This window comes from Aptenodytes forsteri, unplaced genomic scaffold (assembly GCF_000699145.1).
Source record: "Aptenodytes forsteri isolate BGI_AS27 unplaced genomic scaffold, ASM69914v1 Scaffold69, whole genome shotgun sequence".
NCBI classification, from domain to species: Eukaryota; Metazoa; Chordata; class Aves; order Sphenisciformes; family Spheniscidae; genus Aptenodytes; species Aptenodytes forsteri.
Window position 1 is genome coordinate 319703 of NW_008795885.1, and position 15888 is coordinate 335590.

The 15888-nt window shown below is 36.6% G+C and overlaps 1 protein-coding gene across 1 annotated transcript in view; it reads right to left on the reverse strand.

Moving 5' to 3' along the window:
- The window catches only part of CEP120 (centrosomal protein 120), a 41024-nt gene extending 25143 nt beyond the window's left edge, over positions 1 to 15881 (reverse strand). Inside the window, exons 1-10 of the mRNA XM_009284159.2 lie at positions 15813 to 15881; positions 14153 to 14309; positions 13120 to 13234; positions 12092 to 12233; positions 9652 to 9800; positions 8240 to 8437; positions 5894 to 6121; positions 4590 to 4794; positions 3436 to 3549; positions 2008 to 2185 (exon numbers count right to left, since the gene is read on the reverse strand). Coding sequence (XP_009282434.1) covers positions 2008 to 2185; positions 3436 to 3549; positions 4590 to 4794; positions 5894 to 6121; positions 8240 to 8437; positions 9652 to 9800; positions 12092 to 12233; positions 13120 to 13234; positions 14153 to 14309; positions 15813 to 15864 — 1538 coding nt within the window. The 5' untranslated portion in view covers positions 15865 to 15881. The remainder of the gene's footprint in view (positions 1 to 2007; positions 2186 to 3435; positions 3550 to 4589; positions 4795 to 5893; positions 6122 to 8239; positions 8438 to 9651; positions 9801 to 12091; positions 12234 to 13119; positions 13235 to 14152; positions 14310 to 15812) is intronic.
- Positions 15882 to 15888: the final 7 nt, after the last annotated feature.

Sequence of the window (15888 nt, forward strand, 5' to 3'; positions counted from 1 at the left end):
TAATTGATAACTAAGTATGCATATACGCAGTGTCAGAACCATTTGAAAATTTCAGTCACATTTGAAGAATTTAGTTTTTAATTTAGTTTTAGTTTTTCATTTTAGTTTTTAATTCCCACAGTTTAATTCACTAAAAGGAAAGTAGAATCATTCTACCAATATAATTTACAATGGGGCCTGAAACTACACAATTCAGTGTATGATAAACTACAACAAAGGGGAGGCCAAAAACCTCTTGAACTTTGCTTTGCTCAAACTGATGATGCCAGCTGTCAGCTAAGTTACTAATAAAATAAACGCTACATCAAATGCTACCACTTATAAAATTCCATACTTCAACTGCTTGTACAAAATTGTTTAAAGAGCTTGTTTAGACCCAAATGAAATAATACTCCCAATATACAATGAAAATGCAATTTTTTACCCTGCAACTTTTCTTAGCATTTATGTGTTTGGATGTTTTTCCTCTTTGGTTTCTCGCCATATTCATCACTAACTGTAAAAATTGAAGTGCATGAAACAGCAAAATCTATTTGTTGTCACTGTTATGAAGCATATTAATTTCTGGAATGTTATGTGAAAAAGCTTTTATATGACAAAAATCCATCCATTGTATGTTGTTTTCCACATACTATTTAATAATACAGCCCTACAGAAAACCATTAATGATGCAATCTGTATTAGTTGTGCTTTAAAATATTCCACCACCCCAACTCCAACCCCACCTTTTCACCCTAGTTCAAACAAAGCTTAAACTCAAGAATCATTAACCCGAATAGACTTCCTGGTGACCAGTTAAAACTGTATTGAACCAACTCTGTCAGAACAACAAATGCATAGCAAATGCAGATGCACCTCCACAGCCACAAATATTCAACTCTTTCAAACCGAATCACCATTTAAAGAAATGCTTCATCGTTTGCACCCCTAATGGAAACTAAAAGGCAAACTGTAAAAACTGCTATGAACCACTGAATTCACATATGCCATCAGTAACTAATATTCCTTGAGTAGAAATATTTTTTTTAAACAACAAAATCATCCCTGCATCTACAAACTCTTTGTCCTAAACTCTAAGGAAAACCTAAAACAAAACAAACAAGTTGGTAAAACAAAGTTTCTCTCTTCACTGGCAATGTTAAAAAACCAACCAAACCCCAACCTGCATACAGATACTGGTTTCAATACTCTTACTTTTGATTGGTCCTTCACCTTTTTACTTCTTATTCCTCCAACTTAGCATTCACCTCCCAGCTAAGATCTGCTTATTCTCCAAAAGTGCTCCCATACTTTTCTTTCATGTTGACATCAGTAGCAAACTAATCTCTAACCAATTGTTCCAAACTAGCACTGTGGTCTTCTACTTTTGCTTCAGGCACAAAACTCATGTATCCAAAAAGCTTGTCTTTTTTGTAACTCCACAAATAATTTAACAAAAGATGCTAATTCTCCCAACTAAGATTTGCTTCCTGTATGCAAAGACTATCAAAACCCCCTGATACTACCTCTCAGAATGATAATGCATTTACTACACTGATTCTTCACTTTAAGACTAGAATGTGCTTCCTTTAGATTCACTGTCACACACAAACCGGGTGATCTGTCTTACTAAAACACTACAAGGAGTTCTTGGTGGAGACATGGAAAGCTACAGAAATCAGTCCTTCAATCAGCTGGAAAGGCAGCCAGAAATTAAGGAAACAAGTAATCCTCCTTTTCCTCTAAGGACTGAATGATCTGTATTGTCTGAGCTCAGATATTCAAGTGAGGTTTAATAAAAATTACAGTGCAGGTTAAGTGTTACATACTATCTTTAATGCTGTAATGCTCAGAAGTTTAGCGATGAGCCAGATGAACATTCCAAAGAATTTCACTACTGAAAATCAGCTATGTAAAGGTAAAAGGCATCAGGCAGCGTATTGCCAGCAATCATTTAGATTATGAAGGCTTTGTATTGAAAAGAAAGATATTATTACAAAGAATAAGATCAACAAAAACAAATCATACCTTAAAATGCAATTTATTGGAAAACCAACTTCTAGACCACGTACGCTTCGTAAGTCTATTGAAAAGCAAAAATGGTGAGAGGCTGCTGGAATGACAATTTTTTGTGCTGACACAGGCTCAGAAGAACTGGATGCACCCACAGGGTTGGATTGAGATGCAGCTACTGGACCATCATCAGCTGAAAACACAGAAGAGAATTTGTGCACATTTTTAATAATTTGTTCTGCCCAAAATAACAAGATATATTAAAGATAGGTCTCACATTTTAAATGCAAGTACAGATAGCTTGCTTCCCCAAGAGATTTCAATTCCTTGTAATATAAGCTAATACTATGAAAAATAGCCACTCTTATTTGTAAGTACTGCTTCCAAAGAAAAAACACCAAAAACCCAGTACACTTTAAATCTTAAAAGATTCTGTAATATTTTTTCCTTTTTTTATTAATCTTCAAAGCTATGTATGCTTATCTTACTGAAGAAAAGTTTAGACTAAGATCCAAGATATTAAATTCTTCAGAGGGATGCTACAAGACTTCAGTTTCAACAGTTTACATAATTGTTCCTAGACAACTTGAGGGCATGCAGAAGAGGAGGGCTTATGAAAAAATTATTTGTAGTAACTTAGTTTGCTTTGAATTAACTAACCTCTTTAGTTTGGGCCTGAAAAGACAGAGCACCAGGTCAATTGCAGTGCTCATGTAAGGAAGCATCAACTGTTGGTCCCAAGCTGAGGTTTAACTATTGAAATAAACTAAAATGCTCTAGCTAGGTCTGTAAAGCACATGTGCTTATGCCCTTTGATCAGAACTCACCTACTGTGACTTCCATTTCATAATTTAGGAAGCAGAAACTACAGTAAGTGCCTGTCCAATTGCATCCAGGCTTCTTAAGTCCTTACACAGGGACCCAATACTGCCTTCAAAAAGTAACAGGTCAAACAAAGTTTTACAGACAGGGTCTCCAAAAGGTATGCTCCAAAGTTTAAGAAAGTAAAGCAGAGAAAGAGGCAAAGAAACTATCAGAGAAGAACTCAACTGCCTTTTGTAAGTGCTAGTTGTTCTGATCCTCTTCCTTCGTAACTATCTAAAATGTTTCAATTTTTGCCATTTTTAAATAAATACATCATTGCAAGCATTGACTTTATTTTTCCTGCTTGTTTTTGAGTGTTTTATTTGCATTAGCAGTAACAATACAAAACCAAAAATTTAACAATACTTCTACATCAGCTAGTCATTTCTACATCGTTTTCATGTCATTCAGGTAAAACGTCACTAGATTGCTAGGTGCAATGAAATGGCTGACTAGAAGTTTAAGGCTGTCACAGACAAGAGAACAAAAATTGCATACAGCCTACTGTTAAAATTCACTTAAGTTGCTACTATATTCAAATTTCACTCAATGTACTAAATTTGATAGATTCTGCGTTACTGGAATTTTGTAGATCTGACAACAGAGGTGACTTTGCTCTGCTCTCTGATTTGAAAACTGGAAGCTCTTCAGTATTCTGTTTGTTAACCTCTTGGCAAGACTCAGCCACCAGCCCTGAAAGATAAATGTGAAATGACGTTTTACATCTTAACAAAACAGAGTTATGAAATTATTATTACTATTAATAAAAAAGCACAATCCTGGACTTTTTAACCACAGATTCAAACTAGTTGCTGAGTTCACAATACTTTTTCTTGATACATTCCATATAAAGGACTTAATCCTTGCTTAGATAAGGTCAGTTAGGATTAAAAGAAAATTTGGCTGAATTAGCAGACAAATCCTGAGAGCACATTCTAGGACACAGATTTTCCTCTACAGAACTGAGTGCCTTTAGGACCAATCTCAAAAGAGTAGTAATACAAATATCATGAGAAAAATAATAATTCAGCTTTATTCATAAATCATCATCTCTTAGGAAGATGGATGTTCAGTAATGTTTAGCAAACTAACATTCTTTTTTCTGAGCTTTACTATATCATTATAGTATTTCTTCCTCTCTCATCTCTTACTCTTTGACTTCTCCCCAACCCAGTCCTCAAATCAAAAACAAAACAAGGGAAATCTTAGAAGGCTATGTGGGCTACCCAGTCCCTACAAAAGGATAACAAACAAAGCCAGTTGCTTGGTTTTTGTCCAGGAATCTGTACAGTATGAAAGTTTGTCTTCACAATTAATTATCCACATAGTAAATTCCTTAAAAATCTTAAAAATCCCTCATTTCCCCTGTCTTTCTATTTATTAAATGTGAACGTTAGGCCATTTCAGCTCCCCATCAAGCAAGTCAGTTTCTTCATGGGTACTGTACTGAACCCTCCCATTCTCAAATTTACGTAATTCCAAACATTTCTGGTATTATCTTTCAAGCTGATGACCATCCACATCATTCGTAATCTACGCATCACCAAATCCCCAGTCTGACTCTTCCAAGTGTTTTCAACAACCACCATGTTCAAATTACAATATTTATTCTCCTCCTGTTATTTGTTTTATGTAAATAATTCTTACTTGCCTGAAATTTATCACCAGAAATGAGTAGTACATGATCTAAGACTACACTTGACAACTGGGGAAAAAAATTATATACCACATACCCTTTTTCTTTAGTTTCGTGCCTTTTTCAAACTTAAGACTTTCCACTTCACTTTCTGTTGCTTCATGTTCTGTTGAAGAGCAGTCAGCTTGAGATGGGACATTCTGGGATCTCTGCTGTAGCCCCTCTGTCGTTCTGCTAATAGGTGAAAGAACTTTCTCCTGTGGCTCTTTAGGTTCAGATGGAGCATTTAAGGGAATCAAAGGCTGAATGAAGTGATATAGTTTTCTTATTGATCATGGCTTGCACTGAAAAATTCTGTCTACAACGTTTCTATAGTTTGAGATTATTCTTCTGACATAGAAAAATGAAGCAATGAAAGGGTTATTCATATAAAGCAACTTATTCTTTCAGGTTTTCTTTTACATACTTAACTGTCAAATATGACTTACAAGTACCAATTTTTTTTTAACATGAAACTGTGCAACAGCATCTAAACCAACAATAAATGAGTAAGCTATACCTGGGCACTCAAGCTCTCCCTTTGCAGAATTACAGATACCCCAACAGTAGGAGCCATTTCCAAAGGTAACTGTGGCAGTTTCTGTTTAGCTCTATTTGGTGGAACAAGGACAAACGCTCCTTCTATTGCCACAGGGTGTTGATCGATCTCCACATTTCCTTTCTTCAGTAGTCCAGACAGGGGTATTTCAGTGCTTCCAAGAGACTGGTCCCCACAGCAAAGATGGATCTGTATACATACAAAAGTGCTCAAAAGTAACCGGCATGTGCATTTCCACTTGAACTGTCTGTTCAGCCTCTACTAAAGGTAGCATAAATACAACAAATTAAAATGATCATCCCTAGTCTGGTCCCTGTGTGCTGAGAACAAGTGTTTTGAGGAGTATAAGAACAGCTATGAAATTTCAGTATTGAGCAGGTAGGATTTGCCCAGTGCTAGCACAGTAGCAGATCACTGCACTGCCCTTCTGAGGACCTGTCATATCATCCCTTCTGGAGGACAAATTCAATAGTCTGTGGCTTCATAGGTGAAAACTTTCTCCTGTGGCTCTTTAGGTTCAGATGGAGCATTTAAGGGAATCAAAGGCTGAATGAAGTGATATAGTTTTCTTATTGATCATGGCTTGCACTGAAAAATTCTGTCTACAACGTTTCTATAGTTTGAGATTATTCTTCTGACATAGAAAAATGAAGCAATGAAAGGGTTATTCATATAAAGCAACTTATTCTTTCAGGTTTTCTTTTACATACTTAACTGTCAAATATGACTTACAAGTACCAATTTTTTTTTAACATGAAACTGTGCAACAGCATCTAAACCAACAATAAATGAGTAAGCTATACCTGGGCACTCAAGCTCTCCCTTTGCAGAATTACAGATACCCCAACAGTAGGAGCCATTTCCAAAGGTAACTGTGGCAGTTTCTGTTTAGCTCTATTTGGTGGAACAAGGACAAACGCTCCTTCTATTGCCACAGGGTGTTGATCGATCTCCACATTTCCTTTCTTCAGTAGTCCAGACAGGGGTATTTCAGTGCTTCCAAGAGACTGGTCCCCACAGCAAAGATGGATCTGTATACATACAAAAGTGCTCAAAAGTAACCGGCATGTGCATTTCCACTTGAACTGTCTGTTCAGCCTCTACTAAAGGTAGCATAAATACAACAAATTAAAATGATCATCCCTAGTCTGGTCCCTGTGTGCTGAGAACAAGTGTTTTGAGGAGTATAAGAACAGCTATGAAATTTCAGTATTGAGCAGGTAGGATTTGCCCAGTGCTAGCACAGTAGCAGATCACTGCACTGCCCTTCTGAGGACCTGTCATATCATCCCTTCTGGAGGACAAATTCAATAGTCTGTGGCTTCTAGACAGAGCACAGACTCTTGCCGTTAATGTATAGGCATATAAAATGCAAGACTGCAAGGTAAAGAAAGAGTTATTTGAAAGCTCAGCCTTTGCGCATATATTTAGACACCACTTAAATAGCAAGGATTTTTGGAATTAAGTAACTGTGTTAATTCCTGGTAAGAATCATTATTCCTTTTTCAAAACCTGACTCAACTCTTTCTTCCTTCCACAGCTTAATATTCATACACCTAAGTAAAAGATGGATCTTAAAAACCCAACACACTCTAAGGCAATTTACTGTCCTCAGTGAAAGTTACTCTTTGAAACTTACATACCAACTTGCTCCTTCCCAAGTAAGAGTTTTAGCAGATCAGAACATTGTATTCTGATCCTTAATATTTATCACACTTCTCAATATTTATTACACTTAATGAAGACTTTAATGCTAAAAGGTGTCAGCTGCCAATATACACACCTGGGTGTGCATATATATATGTACACACACACAAATACAGTCATACACAATATATATACACACACACTAGTCTAGCAGCTAGCACCTTTTACAACTAAAGTCTTCATTTTTGGAAAAAATATATTAAATATTAAGGATCAGAATACAGTGCTCTGATCTTATATCCTAAATTTTAGGAAGCTGAGTGAGAAGTCAGAGAAAGAAAACTGTAAATCAAGATGTGGATCTGACCTCACGACAACTCTTGTTTAAAAAGTCATTCTTCAACATGACGAAAACATGCATAATTCTCTGTATGTGTACATATATATAATATATGCTATGTTAAATACTTTGTTTCAAGATGATAGACTAAGATTAAATTCCAAACACATCAGTGCATATGTTTCTACAAAAACCGTCATTAGAAAAGTATTTAAAGTTGAGGCAAACAAAAAAATCTGAAACAATGCAAGATTTAAACAGAAACATTCTTAAACAAACCTGGATAACGAAACTAGAGTGGTCTGTACAAGTTTAAAGAAAAATAACTTTAAAAAGGTCCAGATACAAGACTTACTTCGTATAACTAACACTGTCTTATTTACCAGCTATGTTACTAGAAACCCTATATTACCCTCAACCAAATAGTCTCTTGTTTTGTAATGAGTTAAGCATGAGCCAGACAGATTGCCATAAACACGTCCAATACTACCCAATATTTAGAATCATAGAATCATTTAGGTTGGAAAAGACCCTTAAGATCATTGAGTCCAACCCTAAACCTAACACTGCCAACACCACCACTAAACCATGTCCCCCATTTAAAGGCATAGCTAAAGACAAGCAATATCCTGTAACAGCCCAAATATGGCTGTAGTGTATTTTAAAACAGTATTTGGCTAAGGAGTGGGAAAAAAGCCAGACCTCCCTTATTATTCACAAAGAGTGCTGAGGGCAGTGATTTTAGAACTTAGGCAAGAGTGACCTGAGCAGCTGGTGTGGGTGAGGTTATCACAGGCAGCACAGAACAGGACTGTGGGTTGCAGATGGTCTGATTGCAGAGCAGGTCCCAGAGCGCAGAGCTCTTGAGAATGCCACATCAGCTCTTTGGGAATATCATGTTTCAGCAATACCTTTTATCATGACATGTAACCCAGCTTACTATAGTGACTGTACTAAAGAGACTGCACTCTATCTGAGCTGAGAAACTTGCTGCTAGGGTTTCCCTCCTATCAGGAAGAGAATCAACTTACATTTGAGCCAAAATACTGTAATACAATCTAATTTTGTAAAGAGAAATGTTTTCCAGTTTCAACCTAAGGCATATTCTGTTTTTCTATTTTCATTATTTATTTTCATTCACATTTGAGAAGAAACAGCTTACCTGCAATTTTGACTGTGCACAAAGATAAACTTGAAGGACATCAGCTGTACTACGTATTCGAACTGAAGCTCTTTCTGGCTCAAAGTTTGGATTAATTAAATCAGTGAAAGGTTCATTTGTGACATCATTTCCCAGTAATGAATAGTAGAAAAAAAAGTCAGGCTGCCGTTCAGGAAGCTTCATAGTACTAGGAACTAACTAAAAAAGATGCAGAAAAGAAGAATATCTCTTTCATTAACGTAGTTACAGTAATCCTTAAGCATTACCTTGGAAATTAAAGAGCTTAAAGTGATCTCAAACTACCGAGCAGCTGACCTAAATCCTAGCTTGCACTACACACAACAAAAACTTTTATATTAATACTCAAACTGAATTAAAAAAATAAATCTTACAAGCATAACAATAACTTGGAAAGTGACCCATTTTGAATTACCTTTAAGATTTATCAGCATCAAGGGCTGTAACTGACATATATTCAATGATGTCGGGCACCACACATATATTCAGAAATAAGTAGTGCCTCCACAAAATATTTATAGTGTAAATAAACAATGCAGATTAGATACTGAGTTATACAATAATTTATTCTATCACATAAGAGACTGGGACAGCCAGAAACAGCTACTGGAACAGCCAGAAACAGCTACTTCATTCTGTAACCACTGCAACTGTGACTTCAGTGCCTAAAAAGGAATAAGCTACCCTAGAGTGATTACGGTAAATTTACTTCACAAGGCCCTATGATTTTGACATGGAAAATTATTTTCTCTGAAAAAAGATGACAAGACTGAGAGTTTATCATACACTATGAGTTATAGATCAATTAAAATCACGCTGGCTTGGAGTTGTGACTTTCACAGTAACTTGGGCATACCTATATTTTTAAATCAGACAATGTGTATCAATGTGGTACAGTACAGCATAAACACAGCAGCTGAGGTCTAAAGCAGAAATAATCACATTAGCATGGCACTTCATCCAAGCTAATAAGTCCTTCCCTGAGGCAACACAAACTCTACTGTTTCATATATCTTACAGATCTGAAAGGTATTTCATCTTGTTTGAACTTCAGCACATGGGCACCACATTGAAGACTGGTATTATCCATACACATACTCTTTATACTATATTGCAATATAAATGTATGCATTTCATAAAAGTGCATAATTTGAAGTAAAGGCAATTTTAATGCTCCAAAGGAATTCTGATCTTTCATCTGTAATTTGACATGTAAGCACTACATAAAGTTTTAGAATTCAAATGGATGTATATTAATTCAATATGGGACAAGGCTATTTATTGCAAGAAACTTACAGGACAATTAAAAAATCCTGACTAGAAATAAGGCATGGGAGGGCGAAAATACAAACATAGGGTAGTACTTAAAAACTACACATAGCAAGGAAACAAACCTGTTCCAACTGTGTGGCAAACGCAATGGTTACAGACAAGACAAAGTAGTCCCTGCAGTACTCTGCTGGTCCAATTTGATGATAGCCCTCTTCTTCATTCAAGACTGGTACAATACTTTTAGGGTCTAGTCCAGAAAGAAGGGCAGATACTAAGAGAGAAGAAAAAAATTAAGTAACTTGTGACCTTATTAATTGCTGCAGAAATCTTATATATAATTGTAATTTTACCTTTAATTATTGTACGTGTTGAAAGAAAAATTACAAATAAAGATCTTGATGCTTGGTTCCAAAGCATTTCAACACAAAAAAGTCCCCAAGTATACTGCCCAAGTATAGAGGTATAGCTACAAAAAAATTCTGAAATTAATTTCTGTTCAGTGGGCACAGATGTTATTTTGAACACTATGCTAGACAGAATGCTAGTGCATATTTTTATTTAATGTCACAGTGAGTAACGTTACAGAGACTGGAACTTTATTTCATTAGGTTAGAGTCTACCATGCTGTTTCTTTATTTTACTCATTAAAGGAAATGCAAGACAGTAACTGCATATGACAACCTGTTCAATTGTTGGAAAAAGTATGTCTCATTCCACAGACCTTTGGAACGTTTCATTGATGATTTTTCATCTGAAGTCTTCAGTGTACAAAACACTGTTTGTATTCTGGTTTACTAGCTTCTACTCTATAGTGCCAGTAACTCAATGCACTGCATTTCAAAGCAGCTCAGGTTACACCAAATAGTAATAGTCACACAGCACTTTTGGTTCTGAACCAAAAGGCTCCATTTCAGACACTGGAAACTTTAGACCACTTAGCAAAAAAAAGATTAAAAAAAAATAAAAATTGAAGTGTATGAATCCTAAAAGCAAAACATCTCCTTAACTATCTGACTAGATAGGTCAGTGGCAAAAAAAAGATTAAAAAAATAAAAATTGAAGTGTATGAATCCTAAAAGCAAAACATCTCTAACTATCTGACTAGACTAGAACTGGGTAGTCCAGCTTTGCCATACCCAATGCTTGGAACACTAACTTTAAACCTGAGAAAATCTACACGTTTGTTTTCCTAAAAGCAAAACATCTCCTTAACTATCTGACTAGACTAGAACTGGGTAGTCCAGCTTTGCCATACCCAATGCTTGGAACATTAACTTTAAACCTGAGAAAATCTACACGTTTGTTTTCCTCCATTGCCTAAATATAGTACTGACTAATCTTGAGATGACAGAAGAAAGGGAAAAGCTGGCAAACTTGTTTGTATCAATTATTCCACAGAAAGCATGAAGTGGAAGACAGTGCTGGGTGAAGGCAGAAGGGATTTCTTGTATTTTCTGCCAGTGTCATGAGGGGTAGGAGAGCTTGTGGGCAGAAAGATCAGAAGGGAACTGCAAATTAACAAATAATTTACAGTAGTTCCTTACCTCCTTTACAAACTTTACAGTATGCAAAATTCCCTGTGCTTTGTTGTGAACCTGAAAGGATGGAGTAAGCTAAGTGATTTCACTGGAACTTCAATTCTGCCTTAACCGCTCTTGCAATGCAGCCAAGTCGAAGTCTGGGCCAGAAACATTGTAAAACACTTACTGCCACTGACCATTTTGTTTTTACAGAACCACAGCCACAGATCATGATAAGCAGATGATGAATTTAGACTTAGGAAAGTTACCCTCAGGGCAAGAACACAAAATATTGTAAGGTAAGTAGGAGAAAATCCACTACTTTTAACAGAGGCTCAGTTTTTAGAAATGAAGTAGATAGATTTACCTCCCTCCTCATCCCCCACCCAAAGGCCTGTTTTTGTTTTTGGGGGTCTTTTTTCTAATCACGTTTCTAAGGGTTTGGTTTTGTTTTTTTTAAACTACTAATTTGCATTAAAAAATCCCAGATAAAAAAGACTGAGCAGCACAGCACATAAATAAAGACACCTACTAGCATTAATATTTGAGTTCTAATAGATTTTTGACACATTTCGCTGATTACTTTTGAGAGGAATGTACAAGGGAATCCAGAAGTGGAATGAGTCCCAACAGTTAAAGCAGATGTTACTACAAAAATTTATCATTCCAAGACCAAACTATTGAAACTGCATTCTGTAGAGAAGCTCCTTTCCTATTTCTTTCATTACAGAACTTTCTAAAGCCCTGAAATATGAGTAAAATGCCCATAGGAGTAAACTATGAGTCCCTGATTCTGGTTTTAAAGATCAGTTGGTTTGCAACTCTATCCATTTGAAAGTCACACAATAACCACAGTAAAGCATCCTTGTAAAGTTATTACCACAAGATACATTAATCAGCTGTACAGGATTTACACTGGAAATGCTATGAAATTAAAATTCTCTTGAGACTTAGAACAACACATTTGCAACAAGTAATGCATTCATCTGGTACAGGGATATTTTTAATTCAAAGTGAGTGATATTCTTATTACGTTACTTACCTTTCCCTTCTCTAGGGGGTGCCTCCTTTGCTTTAAAACCATCAACCAGTGCTTTAGAATCAGTCTCCAACACAACACCTACTTGTATTTCAGATTTAAATTTTGTGTACTTGTTACTAAGCAGAGGATACCATTTTGGTGCCTACATCATTAAAAACAAAAATAAAACCCAAAAGCATTTAAAAAACCCAGGAAAATAATATAATATTGTTACAGAAAAATTAGACTTGCTCTAGCATTTCTGCTTTATCATCTACACAAATATACCTTAGTTTTTATTTCCAAAAATTTGGTCTATTTTCTATTATACTAAAAGATTCTATAGAATGATTCCTGCAAGACTAGCTGAATATACTCTTTTCCACTGATTTGTACGGTAAACAAGTTAGCAAGAAAAATATGCCGTAAATCTTTAATTAGAGAAGAAAATCTTCAAGTTCTCAACTGAAGGTGCACAGTAAGTTATATGGATCACAAATCCTTAAGAAGTGTGATATCAAAATAAGACACCAGGGTACCGTTATGACCTATATCAGAATTATGTTTTGATCAAGCACAACACAGAATTTTGATTAATTAAATTTACATAAAGTTATATTATTTTTTCTCTATGCTGTGTTAAGGGGCTAAAACTACTGATTGCCTAACACATCTTCCACAGAGGCCCATTAAAAAAAAACCTTAAGACTTGATTTGATGATAGAGACCCAATTGAATTGCTCAATATCAATTGCTTTGATAAATCTTTCCAGGCGATTAAATCATGGAATTGCTTAACAGTACTGCTTACAAGTGTTCCAATTCTCAAATTCAGAAATGCAAGATTAGTACAAAAGTACTTTCGTTTGCCCATGTTCTACATAGAGTCAAGATGACTCTCCTCAAAAAAAAAAAAAGTAGTACACCAACTAGGAGTCATACACCAAAACAATACTCTAAAGTTATGCCTGTGCCTTAATTCAAATTCTATCTGTAACAGTACTGTTGTCAAAACATAATTTTTTAAAGCTTTATACCATCTAAAATACCTGTTTCTTCTCCTGCACAGCCCTTAAATCAAGTACAATATAGCCTATATTCTCTTTAGCTGAAGATACAGGATCCAATGCAAAACACTGGAGTTTGATAGGTGTACGCTGCAGCCTGAAAGAACAACTCAGTTGAAATCCAAAACATAAAAATTATCTCTGCAATTAGTTCACAAAAATAATTTTTAAGTTTCAAGCATACCAATAATACAAAGTTGATTTGTTACATAACTAGTTTCAGTAGGTCAGAAACTGAGTTTATATTTAATGTCTAAAAATTCATCATTAAGCAAGAGAATGAACAAGTACATTCGTTTTGTAAGAGGAGTGTATTGGAGTCTTACAGAGCCTCAACGGCTATTAAAAAGACATTAGTGACAAATAAATTCAATCACATTCACGTACAAGAAATAAGCACTGCACCTCACGTGAAATTGGAATTTCACTTGTAAGGATAACTTAAAAATAGGACTTATGCAAAAGATTTTTGTGCAAAGCACCTAACAATACTTATAGGCATAGATAAGGTGTCTAGCATAAGGTACATTTAGGTGTTTTTCTCTTGTCAAACATCAAAGATAACATGGCCTTTTTAACTTCTTTGAAAATACAGAGGTAATATTATAACCTGTCAGTCAAAACCAAATGACAGTTATGGAAACCTTATTCAATTTCTCAGCTCTTCTATTTGACACTTTCAAAAATACTTGACGTAGGCAAAAGCTTTAATTCTGTGTCACCGTATACATAAGAAAGCTTGAATCCAGTGCTTAAACTGTAACATTATTAATTTGCTGTAAGCTCCTGGGTTTTTTTCAGTAGTTCAAAAACATACCCTTCAAAATTTTTAAACACCACATATCTTGCCACATACTACTTTTGTTTGTTGTGGCAACTTTATGGTAGATCAGTGTACAGCTAAAAGAAAGTTCCTAAAAAAAATTCAGATGACAGTAACACAAAAATTGTATTTCAGTAGCTGTAAAGACAAGAAAATCAAATTTTATCTCCAAATTAGACTTTCTAATGTTACCTGTGCTGATGAAGTGCTTTCCTATCAAGTTCCCAAGCCAATTCCGTAGCAAATTCTGGCTGATCAGTATGCTCTACAGGATCAGTAGCCAACTGTTCACCATCAAACTTTGCTTCAACTATAAGCACATGCTTGGGTCGTTTTGGAAAATAGCGCCCTGTAACAGAGTGTAATTGCCACTTGCCATCACCAAAAAAGTAGTGAGAGCTCAGATTTATGCCACAAACCAATTACATAAAAATACATTTCCTGTATCATCTTCCCCGCACTTATTCTAAAGCGATGTTCTCCACATTAAAAAAAAAGTTTTCCCACCACACAGAAGTAGGAAAGAACTTAACATGAAACAGACTATTTGTGAAGCATCCAGAAATAGCAAGACATAAAATAACAAAGAAAGAAACTAGGCAACTAGTATGATTTAATTTTGAGAAATCTATAATTGGGAATAGATCAAGTGAACAGGTGAGAGACAGACATTGAATGTTTTGCCTTCTCTACTGCAGATTTTACCACTGTCCCACATCAAAGCAGCAAAACACAACCTAATTAAAGCAGTGCAAGGTGCTTTTCCAACTACTTCTTGTTGAAAAAAAAAAATCACTACTAGATTAGGAGCATGCCTAGAGGTGTACAGGATTTTTCCGGGGTTCAGCATCATCCCGTATGCTGATTAATAATTTAAATGACAAAATGCACACTTATAAAATTTACATGTATCACAGCGTGGGGAGGGGCTACATGCATGTTGGAGGACAGGATCTTATTTTAAAGCTACCTTGGCAAACTACATAAATGGACAGAGAGATAACAGGATTGACTTTACAAAGAGAAAGCATTCAGCCAGAAAAACCCCAAACAACCCAAAACGGAAGAAAACACCCGAACAAAACCCCCACACTTGCACACTAATTACACCTCAGTAAGTATAATCTGCAGAAATACAAGATGAAGAATGATCAGCTAGGTATTCGACTCAACACGAAAAAAACCCCCGCAACTTACAGTAGATTGCTAATAGGGGATAGAAACACCAGACTACTACTTAAAAAGAGAGGGGCAGACACATGAAACGATCCTGATCGTCGTAAGACATCGGCTGGACTCCAGTGTTTTGGTCCAAAGCCTTCCTGAAGCGTGGACCCCGCTGAAAAGACTCGGCAGCCAGCGAGAACTGAGCCCCCGCCGCTCCTAAGGAAGGGCTAGCGCCGCTGCTGCCTGTAGCTAGAGAGAGGGCTAACACGATGCAGGGCTGCCTTTGCCTGCTGACAGGCTCGATTCAGCGGGAACAGTGGCAAGCGACTCTCTGCACCCGCTGGGAACGGCAGCGACAGGCGGCTTAAACGACCACACAGGCTAGGCGAGTTTTGCAATGGGAAAAAAAAAAAAAGAGTTTTTGATATTTTATAGTATTTTTCCCTCCAGACCAGCCTGGGGGTAGCCTGTCCTGGCTTTATGATACGTACGTCCACAGCTTGGCTCCCGCTCACTCCACAGAGAAAACACATCCTCCGGCAGCGACCAAATACAGCTTGGCTTATCCCGCTCACTCCACAGAGAAAACACATCCGGAGGCAGCGACCACCCCCCATTCTCCGTCCGGGACAGAGACGACGGCCAGCAGCCGGGAGGCCGCGATCCCTCCCGCCCCCGCGTCTACCTTCCAGGACGGAGACGACGATCAGCAGCCGATCGGCGGCTCTGGGGACCATCTCCCCCCCTCGCCCCGGGGCTGG